The sequence below is a fragment of the Crotalus tigris genome, unplaced genomic scaffold, assembly GCF_016545835.1.
Source record: "Crotalus tigris isolate CLP2741 ecotype Arizona unplaced genomic scaffold, ASM1654583v1 scf7180000023829.5930981, whole genome shotgun sequence".
In the NCBI taxonomy this organism is placed as follows: domain Eukaryota; kingdom Metazoa; phylum Chordata; class Lepidosauria; order Squamata; family Viperidae; genus Crotalus; species Crotalus tigris.
In genome coordinates, this window is record NW_024100213.1 from 2,369,975 (window position 1) to 2,387,041 (window position 17,067).

General features: G+C 40.5%; 1 protein-coding gene across 7 annotated transcripts in view; it reads left to right on the forward strand.

The window, feature by feature from the left end:
- Positions 1–17,067, forward strand: part of PLXNA1 (plexin A1) — a 452,635-nt gene that overhangs the window by 344,413 nt on the left and 91,155 nt on the right. For all 7 annotated transcript variants that reach the window (XM_039321819.1, XM_039321814.1, XM_039321820.1 and 4 more), the window contains 3 exons: positions 5,471–5,567; positions 7,673–7,863; positions 16,311–16,462. In XM_039321819.1, coding sequence (XP_039177753.1) covers positions 5,471–5,567; positions 7,673–7,863; positions 16,311–16,462 — 440 coding nt within the window. The remainder of the gene's footprint in view (positions 1–5,470; positions 5,568–7,672; positions 7,864–16,310; positions 16,463–17,067) is intronic.

Sequence of the window (17,067 nt, forward strand, 5' to 3'; positions counted from 1 at the left end):
GCTTTTAGTTGTCTAATGTAGCCTTTGTTCTTCACTGCATTGAAGATGTTGATTCATTAGCTTCAAGCATCTTCTCCAGCATATGAAATAGTAAATTCTAAATCTGCATTGTACCATTGCTGGCTAAAGATGATGATTTGTAGAACTGACTCTTATATATTGCACTTGGAAAACTAGCCCTTTAGCCAAGCAGACCAATTGCTGAGTTCAAGAATGTATCTTTTCAAACTATGCCAGTGGTGGTGAACCTATGGCACGTGTGCCAGAGGTGGCACTCAGAGCCCTCTCTGTGGCCATGCGCACCATGCTCCAGAGATGGTAACCATCCCTCTTCAACCAGCCGCCTGCTAACTCGCCAAGGTCCCACATGATCAGATGCATCCCAGCACGGCTGGTTTCCTTCCCCCCCCCGTCCCATCCCTCCTGGCCTCGCATGCTCTCCTTTTCCCGGGCATGACCTACTACATTGCCTCCTCAGCTGTCAACCAGCTGTTCAGCTCAAAGGCGGCTTCTGTGAACTGCTGGCGGCGGGCTGCGGAGCCCCAGAGTGTGCCGGTCAACGGGCTGGCAGGCTGTGGCTGCTGACGGACACTGTTGGCCCCCATGCACTCGCTGGCCTCTGTGCGCAGGGACCGATGGTGTCAGGCAATTGCCCCGGCCCCTGCCTCGCCTTGCCCTGCGACAATGGCAACCTGCCCTGCCTCACCTTGCATCACCTTGCCCTGCGACAATGGCACCCTGCCCTGCCTCACCTTGCCTCGCCTTACCCCGCAGGATGAGCCTCCTGCCCACCGCCCCATCTGCCACAGACCCCCTGGATCTCCCCCAGCCCTGCCAGTCCCCCACAAGCATCCCTCCCCATGAGAAACATTGAGGTGACCATGCCCACCTTGCCCACACCCACCCAGTCTGCCATGACCACCACAGCCACGCCCACCCAGTGGGCCATGCCAACCTGGCACCGAGCGATAAATGTGAGTTTTGGGTTGCAGTTTGGGCAATTGGTCTCTAAAAGGTACACCATCACTGAACTATGCAATGTCTGCTGCTAAGATTGCCTTCAGGAGGAAGGGAGGGGAGAGGAGGGGAGGGGAAGGAAAGAAGGAAAATATCGTATCTTAAAGCAAAAGGAGTCAAAGAGATGTACTACACACATAGTACATCTTAATGTCATAAGAGATATTACAATAAAATTGATTATTCATGAGCATGAACCCTTATCTTGCCTAAGTCCTTGATCTACATGTCATATGTTGCAGAAGATCACCAGAAGTCTTAATAATTACCACCCAAAAAATGTTTGTCAGATAGAAAGGGTCATGTTACGTGAAACAAAGAAAAATACACATATCTGTCTCTTCTGTGTAAACTGTTTTTGTCAGCTTGGGTTTCTAAAGAGTTAATAATCTGCCAGTTCCCACTTTGTACCCTATTCAAAAGGAATTCATTTCCAAAAAGATCCAGGGCAGAGAAATGCAAATAAGTGTTTCGGACAGCTGCAGGCTGTATGCCTTTCTGAGATGCCAGGGCCCCAAATGAGACATGTCAGAGTACAAATTGAAAATGCCAATTTCACTTATTCTGCCACGCTGCTCGTCACAGCTAAATTCTTCTCTGCCACCCTCCCAAAACACTTTTCTCTTTCCAAATGATGGGTGCTTTTCCTTTATGTAAATATACGTAACCTTTTTTGAGTTATTCCTATCGACAGCTTCTTCAGCCTGTTTCCAATTAGTCTAACACAACCAGAAAAGAATGGGACATGAACACACAATCACACACACTTACACAATTGCATGTATCACATTATGCAAACATCAATTATTTTCAAGTCTCTACTGATCTTTAAGTAGTTTATATATTGTATTGCATAAAGATATTACTGATGTGAGCTTATATTAGCTGCCCTTCAATTATCTGAACTTGTGATTATACAGTCTGTATTTAGAGTTCTATATTCTATTCTTTGGAGCAGATATTTGGTATAACAGACCAGCCTTTCCAAATTGATGTTATCCAGGTAACCTTCGGCAGTTAACCTGGACAGTGCCATACTGGCTGAAGGATTATTCTAGGAAAGACCTTTATGGAAGAGAAATAAAATGAATGAATGATTGATTGATTGTTCTATCAAGTTGTTGATTCCTGGCAACCAAATAGATGTTCTCCATGACAATATAATAATAGTTCAGATAAATACATCAACCCCCAGATGGGATATTTAGTTGAAATGCCTTAATGGTTGAATTTAATATATATATTTTTTATTTTAAAACAATTTAATATCATATTCTGCACTTCAGGCAAGACTTCCTCAAATTGGTACTCTTCAGATATATTATTCAGTGACTCAGGGCATATATATGTGAAGAATGCTAAATAGGTAAAACAGGTTTTTAAACAACTGAATTTAATTAAATAATATTTTGTATCATTAATATCATAGATCAGGAGCTGATAAATTTTTCAGGCTTGGGTGCCATTGTAGCAGCTCATATAATGGGCCAATATCTGTCAGGCACAAACAATCAGATCCACATGTGAAGACTTCAATTAGCTATTTTATTGCTTAAGCAATAAAAGGAATCTTCTCAAATTGGCAGTTTGCACCTGGATCAGACTAGATAAGGTTCAATAGCATTCAAAGGAAGTCAGACTTCCTCTTCTTATGCACACATAGGAATTCCAGACTAATTCCCTGTTTGATGATTCCTCTCTCTCCAACAATATCTTACAAATGCCAAGATCTTAAATTTCAGTAGTTTTAACCTATTTTTCAGAACAAGACCAAAATCTCTCCAGGTAGTCCTTGGGTTACAACTATTTGTTCAATGACGAGACTTGCAATGGCATTGAACAAGAGAGACTTATGATGAGTCTTCAGAGTTCTGGCTGTTGCGGCATCTGTGCAGTTATGTGATTATAATCTAGGCCCTTGGTGCCTGGTTCATGATTATGATATCATAGTAAGGCATAGTCCCATGATCACAGTTTGCTAGCTTCTCAAAACAAAGATAATGGGGAAATGTCAGGAGTTACAAGTTGCAATCACATGAGGTAGTTGCTTAACTATCTCCTCAGCTCTTGCTTAATGACAACAATCAGGTCTGACAGAATTATTGTCACTAAACAATGGGGTCATATGAAAACTGTAATCCTTAGCAGTGGCAATCCCAGTCCCAATTATCATCATAAACTAAGAACTACCCTCATAGAGAGCTTGGCCATTGTTATTTAATATGGGAAAACATGAACATTATTCTAGTGTGTAAGTGTGTGCTCTATGCCTATGAGTGCTATGTGACTAACCCTTATTGCAGGGGTATCAAACTCAATTTCATTGAGGGCTGCATCAGCATTGCGGTTGCCCTCGGGGGGCCAGGTGGGTGTAGCCTGTCAGGTGAGCGTGGCTGGAGTGTGTGTGGCCTATTGGGTGGACATGGCCAGCTCATTTGCGTCAAGGGTGCCTGTGGGGGCCTGGGCAGGAGTGGGACAGATCTGAGGGTCTCTGGCAAAAGGGGGTGGGACTGGGGCAAGTGCTAAGGCATGGTGCATTTCTTCATTCCTCACAAAGAGTGACACCTCACCAGCATGCACCCAGGGGGCAGGGCCGACACAGCAGGAGCTGGTTCCTCACTGTTTCTAGATGGCCTTGTGGAGCTAAGACTGAATGCATTTCAGTATAGATGGCCACCACAAAATTGTACATTGGCTACCAGCCAGCCTGGGCCAGGGCCAAGGCAGTGGGGGCCATTCCTTCACTGTTTCCAGGATGGCTTCACGGGCCACATGAAACCACTTTGCAGACCGCACCCGGTCCCCAGGCCTTGTGTTTGACATGTCTGCGTTATTGTATGGATAGGGCTTGTGACCTATATTTCTATAGTATGTACCTCATATTGTGATTTTGTGTTGTAAAAAGAAGAAGATTGGTCACATTGTTTCACACAGCTCTCAGGAAATCAGTGTTTCTGTTGTGTGTTTTGTTTCTCATTCTATATGCATGACAGTTCACTTGTATTCTGTATGCTTTATAGCTATTTTTTCCCCCCAAAAATACAAATTAAGACAAATTGGATTTTCAGGGAAGTTGAAGAGGAGAAAGGAAAAGAAAGCGAGACTTGGAAGGATAGGGGTTGGGGAAGATACTTAATGCCTTCTTCATCTTTTTGGCTGTCTTATGCCTTGGTGGCTAATATAGTGCTATGGCTGAGTAAGGAGGGGGTGTTTCCAGAGCAGGGGGAAAGCTGCACCTGTAGTATCCATAGTTCCCTAACAAACTCCAGCAAGCTATGAATCTTTCATTTAATCTCTCCTGACACGCCTGTCATTTTCTCCGGAGAAAAGCAGAGAATCTTTCGCCAAAGGAGGTCATTAGCTGTCAGGGAAGGTTCCGACTGCCTTCCTGTCTTCATATCGATTAAGCCTCCACATGCACGCAGGCACTGTGAAGGGAATATTGATGAGGCTGCAAGAAGTTTGTCTGAAGCAAGAGATTGGCTTAGGTTTATTTTTCACGGAGATAGATGGGATGAAGGCTCATGGTGATGTAGGATGGAAATACAATTCCCAATTTGTGTGCCTTTGTAATCATCCTTCTTAGAGAGATAGTCTTCCTTAAGTCCGTTGCATTTTCATTTTCTTTCCTGCTGTAGAAGAAGCTGAACAGCATTTGCCAGCTCAACAGAGACAAAAGTAATGTCTCCAGTTGCTAGGAGGCTTTAGATTCTATACTTCCTCAGTTTAAATATTTATTCAGACAAAGGCTCCTTGCTCCGTTGTCTTATTTTGAGGAACACTGAATGATGATTAGAATAAAACAACTTCAGTTTGTACTTTTTATTAATTTATACAGTGACAACACCAATTTAGAGCTTGTATATTACTTGAATAGTTTCTGAAGATTACTTCATTTTAGGCTTTGTGTACTCTCGGATTGTATTTTAAAAACCAACCCAGTTTATTAGGTGATGCAATTTTGTGCCGATGACCATTAGTCTCAACAGCGCAAATAAATTATGCTTGTGATTTGGCATCCAGTAGATTTGCTCAATTCCTAGCAATCATTCTCTAGTGGTAAAGAATACTACAAATCCAGAATCAAACTGTTTTAACATTGCCTAAGTAGGCAAAAGAAAAATTAAAGTGGAAAGTAATATGAATATAAATGCTTTGGATTGGTACCCAGTGCATTCTGTCTGGCAGAATTCTAAAGAAGTAGCAGGGAACAAAAATAAAGAAAATTGTGTTGTTCTTGTTGTTGTTCCCTGGTTATTAGGGAGACTTCATGTCTGACCAATCTGCCTTGCTTTGACATGGTCATAATTGTCAGAGGAAGATCCAGGTAGGTGCACTTGAAATTAGTGAGAATAATGTGATGTCCTCCACTGACCTTTCATTTGCCTCTTGGTTTGTATCTGCTATTTTTGTCTAAGGTTGACTCTGTGCCCTGTTGTGTCTTCTTTGGCAGTATTTCTATGAAGGAAATGACATCAGTGACCTCCCAGTGAATCTTTCTGTTGTGTGGAATGGAAACTTCATAATTGATAATCCCCAAAACATCCAAGGTAAGCTGACATAGGGAAGATAGAAACGCCTTCAGTTATAACAAAATTTCTCCATAGTAAACTGTCTCCACACTTAATCTTTGAATCAGCCAGCTGGGGACCATATTTGAATTAACAAACTGCCACAAGTGAAAATTGAAAACATTTTGAGCCGAGGTGGCGCAGCAGTTAGAGTGCAGTACTGCAGGCCACTTTAGCTGACTGTGTTCAGCAGGTCAGCAGTTCAAATCTCACCGGCTCAAGGTTGACTCAGCCTTCTATCCTTCCGGGGTAGGTAAAATGAGGACCCAGATTGTTGGGGGCAATGTAAATATATATATACATTGCTTACTGGTGTACACCGCTTAGAGAGTGCTTGCACTTAAAGCGGTATATAAGTCTAATAAATAAATAAAATAAATAAATAAATTTTGTCCGTATGAGCAAACACTGTTCCTTACACATAGCAAAGTTAAAGGAGGCAGTCTGGAAAGATCTGGTTTTATAACTTATTATCTGTGTTATTTTTCTCTGTATCTAATGTGTCTCTGGAAATGCTATAAGTCAGGGGTGTCAAACTGCTGGCCTGTGGTCCGGATGCGTCATGCCAAAACTGTGCCCACCCCTTGCTGGCAATGGGAGAAAAGTTGCGATATGTCATAACATGTGACGTGATGTTGCAAGTTTGATACCCCTGCTATAAGTTATTCAGTTAACTAGATGCACATCCTATATAGCAGGAAACCAGGATCAAGTTGGTTTACTAATGCACCTAGGTCATTCATTAATATCCTAGGTGGGGGGATTGAAGGGGCTTTCATCAAAAATTTGCAGATGGCAAAGATGACTTTGGACAATAGTTTCAAGTTCAAAAGGATCTTAACAGACTTGAGCATTGGGCTCCATTCAACAAGATGCAGTTCAATGCTGATTCTTGCACTTAGGCAGGAAAAGCCATATGCATCGGTACAAGATAGGCATTAGCTGACTCAACAATAGTACCTATGAGATGGGTCTAGATGCCCTGGTGGATCACCACTTAAGTATTGTAGAGATAGGGATCAGGTAGAGGTCATGAGCAGCAAACTGCCCCTCCAAAGCCGGCATGCCTCTTCTCTCTACATGATCTCATCCGTTCACATCACCATGGTGATGTAGGGAAATACCCCAGGCTGGTACATGATATCACCTGGTTCACATGATATCAGCTAGGTTACATCAACAGGATGTGGCAGAAAACTGCTCCCTGTCTGGGGCCTCCTAGCTGGTATATTCTTAAGGATTGGCAAGGGATTTCACCAATAGAACTATTGTTGCTATGCTGATGCCATGTTACTTTATGCTATTTGGAATATCTCTATAAAAAGCAATAAACACTGTGAAAGGAGTCAGACATCTTTGCACCCTGCAATGACTGGTCACTGAATCCTTCAAAGTATGACTCTGTAGTGTGCTGCAGCTGCCAAAAAAGTCAACATGGTCCTCAATTGCTTTGACAGAGGGATAGTATCAAGATCAAGGGAAGTAATAGTATCACTCTATATCACACTGATGTGATGAGGTCACATTTGGAATACTGTGTCCAGTTTTGGTCACAACAGTATAAAAGAAGATGCTGAGGCCCTAGCAAGAGTACACAGAAGAGCAACAAATATGATAAGCGTTTAGGAGGCTGAATCTTATGACGAATGGCTAAAGGCACTAGGTATGTTTCATTTAACAAAGAAGAGTATGAGGGGAGACAGGATAGCAATCTTCCAGTACTTGAAGGGCTGCCATTGGGAAGAGGGTGTTGATTTATTCACCACAATACCTGAGGGCAAGACAAGAATCAATGGCTGGAAGCTCATCAGAGAGAGATGCAACCTGGAAATAAGGAGAAATTTCCCGACAGTGCATACTATTAGGCAGTGGAAGGGTTGCCTTCCAGAGTTGTGGGTGCTCGATCGATCATCGGAGGTTTTCAAGAAAATATTGGACAACCATTTTGTCCAAGATGGTATGATAACTCCTGCATTGGGCAGAGGGTTGGACTAGAAATTAAAACAATCTAAAATTACTCATAGCCTATTTAGCAAATTTTACCTAGCACCAATTTATCTTTCAGTGTATGCTTTCCTTTGCAGCTCACTTGTACAAGTGCTCAGCTCTGCGAGAAAGCTGTGGGCTGTGCCTGAAGGCAGATCCACGCTTTGAGTGCGGCTGGTGTGTGTCAGAAAAACGATGGTCCCTCCGTCAACACTGCCCAGTATCGGAAAGCAGCTGGATGCATGCAAGCAATGGCAATAGCCGTTGTGCAGATCCCAAAATCCTTAAGGTAAGTTTGGGATGGGTATTGGATTGGCAAAGAAGAGGGCCTTTCTCCATTCTCTTTCTCAATGGTATACAGAAATGTGACTGTGTCAGAGGATGCCTGGAAATACTTGATCCTGTAATATTTTAAGGACTGATAGGCATAGCTGTTGGTATTAATCAGCTTTGTACACTACTGATTTGATGTTCATAATCCCTTAGCTTACCTAGTTGTGGTATCAGGGGAATTTTCCTGGCAAATCATGAAACAGCATCGGCGGAGGCTAAGAATTACAGGATTTGACATGTAACACATCTGGCGGATACCATTCTGGGGAATGCCGGTGTGTATAACATTCCTATGGCACAGAGCATTGCTGTCAGTTTAGACTACTAGTTCTTCAGCTGTTTCAAATATTTTATCATGCCATTTTACTTTTTACAGGCTCTTTTTAATAAATTTGATAAAATCCCTCTTTCACCTATATGAATTTTCATGGAATACTAATGCTTATTTGATTATCCTAGTGCTGTCACCATAGAGATGCTTGCAGTTGAGAATTGGGAGGATGTGATTCAGTGGTTAGAGTTAGATAGATATCCTACATGCCATTTCTAGATTTAATTTTTCTCCTTTTCTGTTTAGCTTCTCCCTGTGACTTTTGTTCTGCTCTCACTGTAGAATGGAGATGTTTAATATCAGTCAATATTGATGGCTTGCAAGAGTTCATTGTTCAAATCTGAAGAATCGCTCTGAGGCCAATTGGTCAGATCTAATGAATTACTCCGAGGGCAATTCCCTCTAATAGGCAGGGGATGGAACTGAACCTGGCACATATTCACTGCATTACAAGGCATTTGTTTCTAAAGTACCTCTTGTATATATTAAACTCACAGTTTGAATCTTCATCTGCCTGCTAAAATTTAGTGATAGATATCAGTCGCTATAATAGATCAACATTCTATGCTTTTACGTGGTTTCTGCATAGTTTCTCCTTTGTAGTTTCTCCTGTGTTTAGTAATGAAGTTCGCATCTCCATCCAGCTCTCTTATCTTTGCATCTAAGAATAGAAAGGTGGTGTTGAAAACAAAGGAAAGGAAGAGTTCAGGAAACGGCAAATATTTCTGCTGCAAAACTAGATGTAATATTAATAATAGTAATAGTAGTAGTAGTAGTAGTAGTAGTCGTAAAGTTGGAAGGGACCTTGGAGGTCATTTAGTCCAACCCCCTGCTCAGGCAGGAAACCCTATACCATCTCGGACAAATGGCTGTCCAGTCTCTTCTTAAAAACCAGTGTGGGAGCATTCACCGCTTCTGGAGGCAGGTTGTTCCACTGGTTAATTGTTCTAACTGTGAGGAAGTTTCTCCTTAGTTCTAAGTTGCTTCTCTCCTTCGTTAGTTTCCACCCGTTGCTTCCTGTCCTGTCTTCAGGAGCCTTGGAAAATAGCTTGACTCCCTCTTCTTTGTGGCAGCCCCTGAGATATTGGAACTCTGCTATCATGTCCCCCCTCGTCCTTCTCTTCGTTAAACTAGACATACCCAATGCCAGCAGCCATTCCTTATATGATTTAGCCTCCATGTCTGAAAATGAGCTGTAGCATGTTTGATACAGTTTCCCTTCTGATTTTAACACGTTTTGTAATTGTTGAAATCCCTCTCCTTTCATGTCCAACAATCTTTTCCCTTCATTTCATCATCCAGTTTTGCTCTCCTATTTCTTTTACTGCCCTAGTGGAAGGGATCTGTTTTTCACAGCCCATCCCACCTTTGTGGTTCCCCCACCCCTGTTTTGACTGTTTCTGCTGGAAGAATGTGTATGTTTCTATTATAGGAATGAGAGAAAATTGGTCCAGATCAGTATTTCTTAAAATGTTGTCTGAGGACTCCTGGGGCCTCCAAGACCCTTCCCAGGATTCTGTAAAATCAAAATTATTTGCCAGATATTGAAGATGTTTGCAATCATTTAAAATCTTGTCACTCTTCTCAGTATTACTTTTGATATGTTATAAAAATATGTATGCTAGCTTCTAATGGGCTTAATGGTGTTATTTTTACTTGATTCAATATATAATTCTATGAATGCATCAGTTTTAATTTTTAATACATAAATATCAATAAATGTAACCCATACAAACCAAAACTCTTTTGAGGGCCTCCATAATTTTTAAAAATGGAAAGGGGTGATGGAGCACAAAGTATACAAAATTCTGGTTTGGGTGGTAGATCAGTGGTTCTCAACCTGTGGGTCGGGACCCCATTTGGAGTCGAACAACCATTTCACGGGGGTCGCCAAACAACACAGTCCGCCATTTTTTCCCCCTTTTCCTTAGCTGTGCTACTCCCTTTTATTCTATTGGCTTTTGAAAGCCAATAGAATAGACTCTCTTGAATAGAGTCTAATTCTATTGGCTTTCAAAATCCAATACGAATTGTCCAGGCTGTCTCTGCCCTGCTAAGCCCACCAAAAGTCCCATTCTGCAAATGGTGCTGCACCAGTTGAGTAGTCCTCAACTTACGACCGGTTGAGTAGTCCTCGACTTACGACCGGTTGGGAGGTTGCGGCATTAAAAAGGTTGAGAACCACTGTGGTAGATTATTTAATTTGTAAGAGGCTTATTCTGTTTAAAGGGCAATTGATTTGAATTAGTAGCTATTAATACAATTATTTTAAAATTCTGTCCTGGTCTAGTCCTTTTGGAGAATCTTCCCTGGCAGATATATAAACAAATACATGTTTGTGATCTTATTCCATTTTTTACAACTCTTTTCCCAGTTATAGTTTTTCTTTTGGTGATCAGTCTTAATTTGCTTCCCTGAAGGTCACAGCTATTCCATCCAACATTTGCTATGGCAACCAAGTTTTCCCTACACTTAACACCATTTTTAAAAAATAGAAATCTTTTGCAAATATTTTAATTTTATACCAAACTAAACCTTCTCTCACATGTTCTATTTCCAAATCTTGGTTTCCAAATTTTGATTGGAAAGGAGGGAAATTTTTATTTATTCCCTTGATTTTTGTTAAGAAAGCATCATGATCCTGAATAACACATCTTAACATTAGACATATTATAAACACATCTCAACAAAATTGTGACAGCAATTAAAGGCTTTAAATAGCGCTCCTGAACATAGGCTTCTTAGTTCATCATGTCCCCAAGCAATAATATTTTGGTTCTTAAAAGCTTCATCCTTTTAAATATGAATGTTAGAATCCTAAATCTGGGCTCACGATATCTACACATGGTCCTAGTAATGAATTATAGGCTTTTATGAACCATGTTGTGAAGTATCAGTAGTCAAAGGAAAAGAAGTTTAATAATGTAAGACCCCAATAAAGTCCCAGAGCTACCAAGTGGGTATGGCAACATATGGATGGCTTATCTGCAGTTTTTAAGTATTTGTCAGCGTTTCATTCTAATACAACTACATTACTAAATCATGAAAACTAAATTAAGAACTTGTTACTGCATTTGTAGATCCTGTGTAAGCAGAACAAATATTACATTGCTGTGTACTTTTGGGGTGGTTGGGTGTTACATTGTTACTGCTTTTTCACAGGTATTGCTGTGCTGGCTTCAGGAAAATGCAATGATAGTTTATTTGCGAGGATCATCCAGAGTGCAGTGGAATCAGGGGTATAAAATATGCTGGGGTGTTTGTTTTTTTAATCCTGGAAAATACAAGTAGTAAAGTTACTTGGTCTGTTTCTCTTGGGAGAGACAGGGATGAGTTTACACAGCAAGCTGAGATACTTTAAAAACACACAAACATAAAAACCAATTTGTTTATTAAGCTATAAATTGTGTATTTAGAGATTGTGCAACTACAGTAATTAGCCAAAACTCAAGCAAAATTAAATGTTAAAGTTTATCGTTATGATCCCATCTTGTGATTTCTGCTAGATTGAAGGGAAATAGGGATAAAGTACATCCATTTAAAATAGAAAGCTGGTGTCTGAGATTTTAGCTTTCAGAAGAGAAGTATTTTAATGCTGAAAAATAAATTCAGCTCTATCTTTCGATGCACTGCTCAGATAATGCCTTCCTCTGCCTTGAAACATTGCCATAGAAAACAATGAAGGAGATTTGTAGAAGATTTTTGATAGGAAGAAAAGATTTTTATCTGCTTCAGCTGTAACTTTTCTAATTCAAGCATTGTAGAAGAAATCCAAGAGAGCTGAATTGGGAGAATCAATGAAAAAAATATTGTTCTGGCTGCCAGAATAAAAAAGCATTTATGTGGTCTATTAATTAAATTAAATTGCTCTTGACTGATGTGACAAGATTGTTGTGGTTATCCCTTCCCTTTAGCACCAAAATTGTACTACAAAAGACTTCACAATTGTTATCTCTAATTGTAATAAAATCAAGCCAAGTGATTGAATGCGATCTTAATATTTCCATTTTACTCACAGGAAATTGAGCGATTTTGAGTTAACATTAAAATACTCTCCATGTCAGGGCATTATCAATTAATTTAGTATTGCCTTTTATCTCTTTGGCATGATAGTACAGTCTAAAATCTGACCCCAAAGTTGCCTTTGTCTTGAATTATATTTTGGATATGGAGAAGTGAACCTATCAGATGAAAATGCTGCATTTTGTTGTCAGCATTGTTTTACTTCTTTATGAAAGTCTCTTTTTGTGATCCCAACTAACATACACTTTGCTGATTGCTTGATTGCATTACTGAAGATGGGCCTATATGGTTGTGTTGTTTCAAATTTTGGCTCACTTCTCTGCTTCCAGCCTTATGCTCTGTAGTCAAATTCTCAACTGCATGGATAGATCAGCAATTCTGAAATTAGACGGTCAAATAAACAAGACACTTAGTAGATAATTCGTTACTTCATGTTTTGGGAACTGGTATTTCTTACATTCACTTCATTTGGCAGATATGAAGAGTTGTGTTCCGAAACCAATTAGATGAAGAGGGCTGCTGTTTGTCAGAGAGAGCTGGGGTGGGAGTTGGTGTATAAGGAGAGAACAAAATAGCTGGATTTTCCTGCCAGCTCTGGCTCCCAAGTGTCTTGTTTAAGGATGACCCTCCACACACAGTGTGTCAAGCATGTCCATTTTTTTCCCCAATGTTGCTTCTCCCTAAACATGTGGCCCTTCTCAGTTTTGCTGCAGTAGATGGGAAATCTAACACACTATGGGAAACCTTTTGCATTAATTTAACAACACCAAACAACAGCACAACTCACCAGGTACCCAGAGGAGCCCAGTTTAGGGAACAATAACTCAAGTTGCCTGTTGTAACAGCTGCTTTCATTGCGTTCTGATCCAGGATAGGATCAGTGGAGGATTAGATTACATTTAGGTGAATGACAGACTCCAGTTTTCAAATTGTCTTGTCTTGCATAAATTCTATATCAGGGCAGTTGACTTCTTCAGGCCTTTGTCATAGTTAACCAATGGAGTAACCTAGAAATCAGAGAACAAATATGGGCTTTGTGGTCTTGAATACATGATCCATGTTGACTTTGGGCAAGCAGCAACTGATCTATACCTTGTCCTTTGGTCATTATCCAGCAGAACCTTTTCTCCATCTGTCAATAGGGAGAGTCATTGGAGATATGGATGAATTGGAAAATGAATTCATACATTGAATCTCAATGTAGTTGTGCTTTTCCAGATGGGGAGTGTTTTGAGAAATTCAAAACTTTGGTAGATTTTGTTGATTCTGAGTTTCAGCCAAGTCAAAGTTTGGAAGGTGGTCTTACAGGGAGGTAGGACATGGCTGGTGTCTCATTTTTCCTCTCTTAACAGAATAACAGAGTTGGTAGGGACTTTGGAGGACATCTAGTCCAAACCCGATACCATTTCAAACAAATCTTTTCTTAAAATCTGCTTCATATTGTCTGTTGGCTGCCTGCCAACTTCTCTGCATTTTCATTTGCTTAATTCTCATAATGGCATGCTTGACATAAAATCATCAATTGATTAAGGCTAGCAAGTAATAGAAAAACTCAGAGTTGAGGCTGGGGAGAGGCAGTTGGATATGCTGCATTTAAAGGTATGGACATTGGCAGGATGTCTAACCACCTTTGGATTTTCCCAGCTCCTTTCCCCTTATTGAGTTAATGCATTTAATATCTGACAGTCAATAATCTAGAAGGATGGCGTTATCTATATTTGCATCCTCTCCTGGAAGTGTACAAAATCTCTTCCCTTCACTTCCCTCATTTCAGTTTGACTTCATCTGACTTCAACAACTCTGGTGTCTCATAGTATTAAAAACAGGAATCTCCAATACAGTGGTTCTCAACCTGTGGGTCGGGACCCCATTTGGGGTTGAACGACCATTTCACGGGGGTCGCCAAACAGCGCAGTCCGCCATTTTCCCCCCTTTTCCTTAGCTGTGCTACTTCCTTTTATTCTATTGGCTTTTGAAAGCCAATAGAATAGACTCTCTTGAATAGAGTCTAATTCTATTGGCTTTCAAAAGCCAATAGGAATTGTCCAGGCTGTCTCTGCCCTGCTGAGCCTGTCAAAAGTCCCATTCTGCAAACGGTGCTGCACCAGTTGAGTAGTCCTCGACTTACGACCGGTTGGGGGTTGCGGCATTAAAAAGGTTGAGAACCACTGCTCCAATAGAAAGCATTTGATCGATCGATTGGTTGGTTGGTTGGTTTTCTTTGCCACCGATCTCACTGCAAGTGACTCTGGGCAGCTTACAAGGTTAAAGCAATTGTAAAACACTCTGTGTGTGTGTGTGTGTGTGTGTGTGTGTGTGTGTGTGTGTGTGTGTGTGTGTGTGTCTATTTCTAGATCATAACCGGCACTTTGAATCACATCTGGAAACAAACTGGCATTTCCTGAAGTGGGATGGGCATCATTGCCCATCTTGTTACGTTCTTGGCAAATTGAAGCTTCCAGGTTGTCATATATATATATTTCAGTGACTCTTTAAATCACTTTCTAGCTACAGTGCTAGATGTAAGCCTAGAACCAAATAATTTGGGCTTGCCAGGCTTTGGGAAACTTCCTTGCTTATGACTCATCTCCATTAAGATCAATTGAATAAATGCTTTTTTAAAAAAAAAAACAGTGATCTGTGCATGTAGTGAAGTAACTTGCAGGCTGACTCATAAACATGGAAATTCCTTCTCTTGGGGACTTGCCAATCCCTGTACATTTTGTAGAGGAAGTATAAAGCTGTTCCGTGGGCAGTATTGGGAGGCTTTAACTATACTTTTATGTCTTCTGCCTATTTTTAAACATGAAACACTTCCTGAGCATTTAGGAGTTTCCAGCATGCCAAATTAAGTAATAACATGCATTCCAAAGCTGTTTGCTACTCCTAAGCTTCAGTACTTAGCTTAGAAAGGATGTATCGCCTATGTCAGTGTTTCCCAAACTTGACAATTTTAAGGCATGAGGACTTCAACTCCCAGAATTCCACAGCCAGTAACACTGGCTGTGGAATTCTGGGAGTTGAAGTCATCATGCCTTAAAATTGTCAAGTTTGGGAAACACTGATGTCTAGGATCAGTACAGACACTGGAGGCCAGCTAGACTGATCAGCTAATTGGTTGGTTCTTGATTTGCTAGGTCCTTTTATGCTGTTTCAGCCCTGGAGTCCCTTTCCTTGGTTTGGGGTTGCGGTGACCCAGAAGAGATTTCCCAGCTGGGTGCCCATTAATCCTTTTTATCACTTGCAGGTGTATGCCAGGCACTGGGGGCCAGCAAAATGTGGTGTAAAATTGCCCATAATTACCTTGTTAGTGGCAATGGTGGGCCTGTAATGCATTGCTCATCTGTCATCATGCTGGCATATGACAAGCCACACCTGTCCGTTTTATTGGGAATCATCCTAACAAATGAGCCATATCGTGCTCTGCTGGGGCTTCCTTCCCCAGCTGGTGCTGGCAGAAACTATTGTATGCTGGGATATTTCCGAATTACTACAGAAAGAGAAGACCCATTTTACATGAGTTAATTGGTGTCTACTTTGTGAGGAAGGCTCTGAAATGATGACTTTTCTTCTAATAATTTGTAGCATGAGAAAGAAATAGTAGGCTTTCTGAGAATATCTAGGGTTGAACAAGCAGAATGCATCCTGAGGTCCAATGCTAATAGTATAACAAAGCCATTTCCTGGTAGAATATGTTTATTGTTTCCATTTTCATATTCTGATAGGTTCAGAGGGCTATATTGTAGTAAGGAAATGGACAATGTAATAGTGGAATTCAGGAGGAAGAGAGAATTAATATTGCTGCTTAGACGATAGAAACTAGTTTTGAACTACAGAAAAGCTGTCTGAATTTTAAATGATTATCACTTCAATTTCACTTTTTCTACTGATAAGTTTATTATAAGTGGCAACCTGCCTCAAACTTTAGAAATGTATGGTATCATACTTACTAGTATGTGGATTGTGTAACATAGTGCTATGGCAGATGTTTCTGTTCATTGCAGTGGATCTGATGGATTTTCATAACAATCTGCTTTTTTTCTTCTTAGTTGTTTCCTGAAACAGGCCCCCGGCAAGGTGGGACTCGGTTAACCATCATTGGTGAGAATTTGGGCCTGAAGTTTGAAGATGTGCGCATGGGTGTTCGGGTTGGCAAAGTGTTATGCATGCCCATTGAAAGTGAATATATCAGTGCTGAGCAGTGAGTATCCTTCAAATTACAGATGACTGCCTAGAATATTAAAAAATGGATTCATTTGTGAGGTCCTATATAACTGTAAGAAGCAGGAGAGTCAAGATTTGTAAGCTGCCAATAAGGAAAGATGGCTGTGATTTTTCTTTTAGAGCATTAGTCACCATCAGCACTTCTTGATTTAACTCATTTTAAAATGACTGTTTCTTATTTTGGAAAGAGCCAATGTGGCAAAGTTGATAAGACAGCTGAACTCGGATAAAGATTTGAATTCCTGCTTATCCATGAAGGTCACCGGTTCATGCTAGAAGCAATTATCTTTCACCCTAATCTTCCTCGTAGGGATTCCTGTGATTATTAAATGAGATGGCATGTGAATAAGTATTTCTATGAGCAATTTAGAGGGAAAAAATGAATGGCAGGATAGCTTAAAAATAATAATGCCAGATCTCCTCTGAGTTTGGTTCCACAAGACAGTGGCCAAATAATAAGGGGAATGCCAAATCTTTTGTGATATGCTGTCAGAAAGATTTTTCTGGTTTCACAAATCATTTCTGGAAAATATTTGATGGTAAAATAAAATGATTCTGCAAGTCATTAAGAGAGTTTTGATT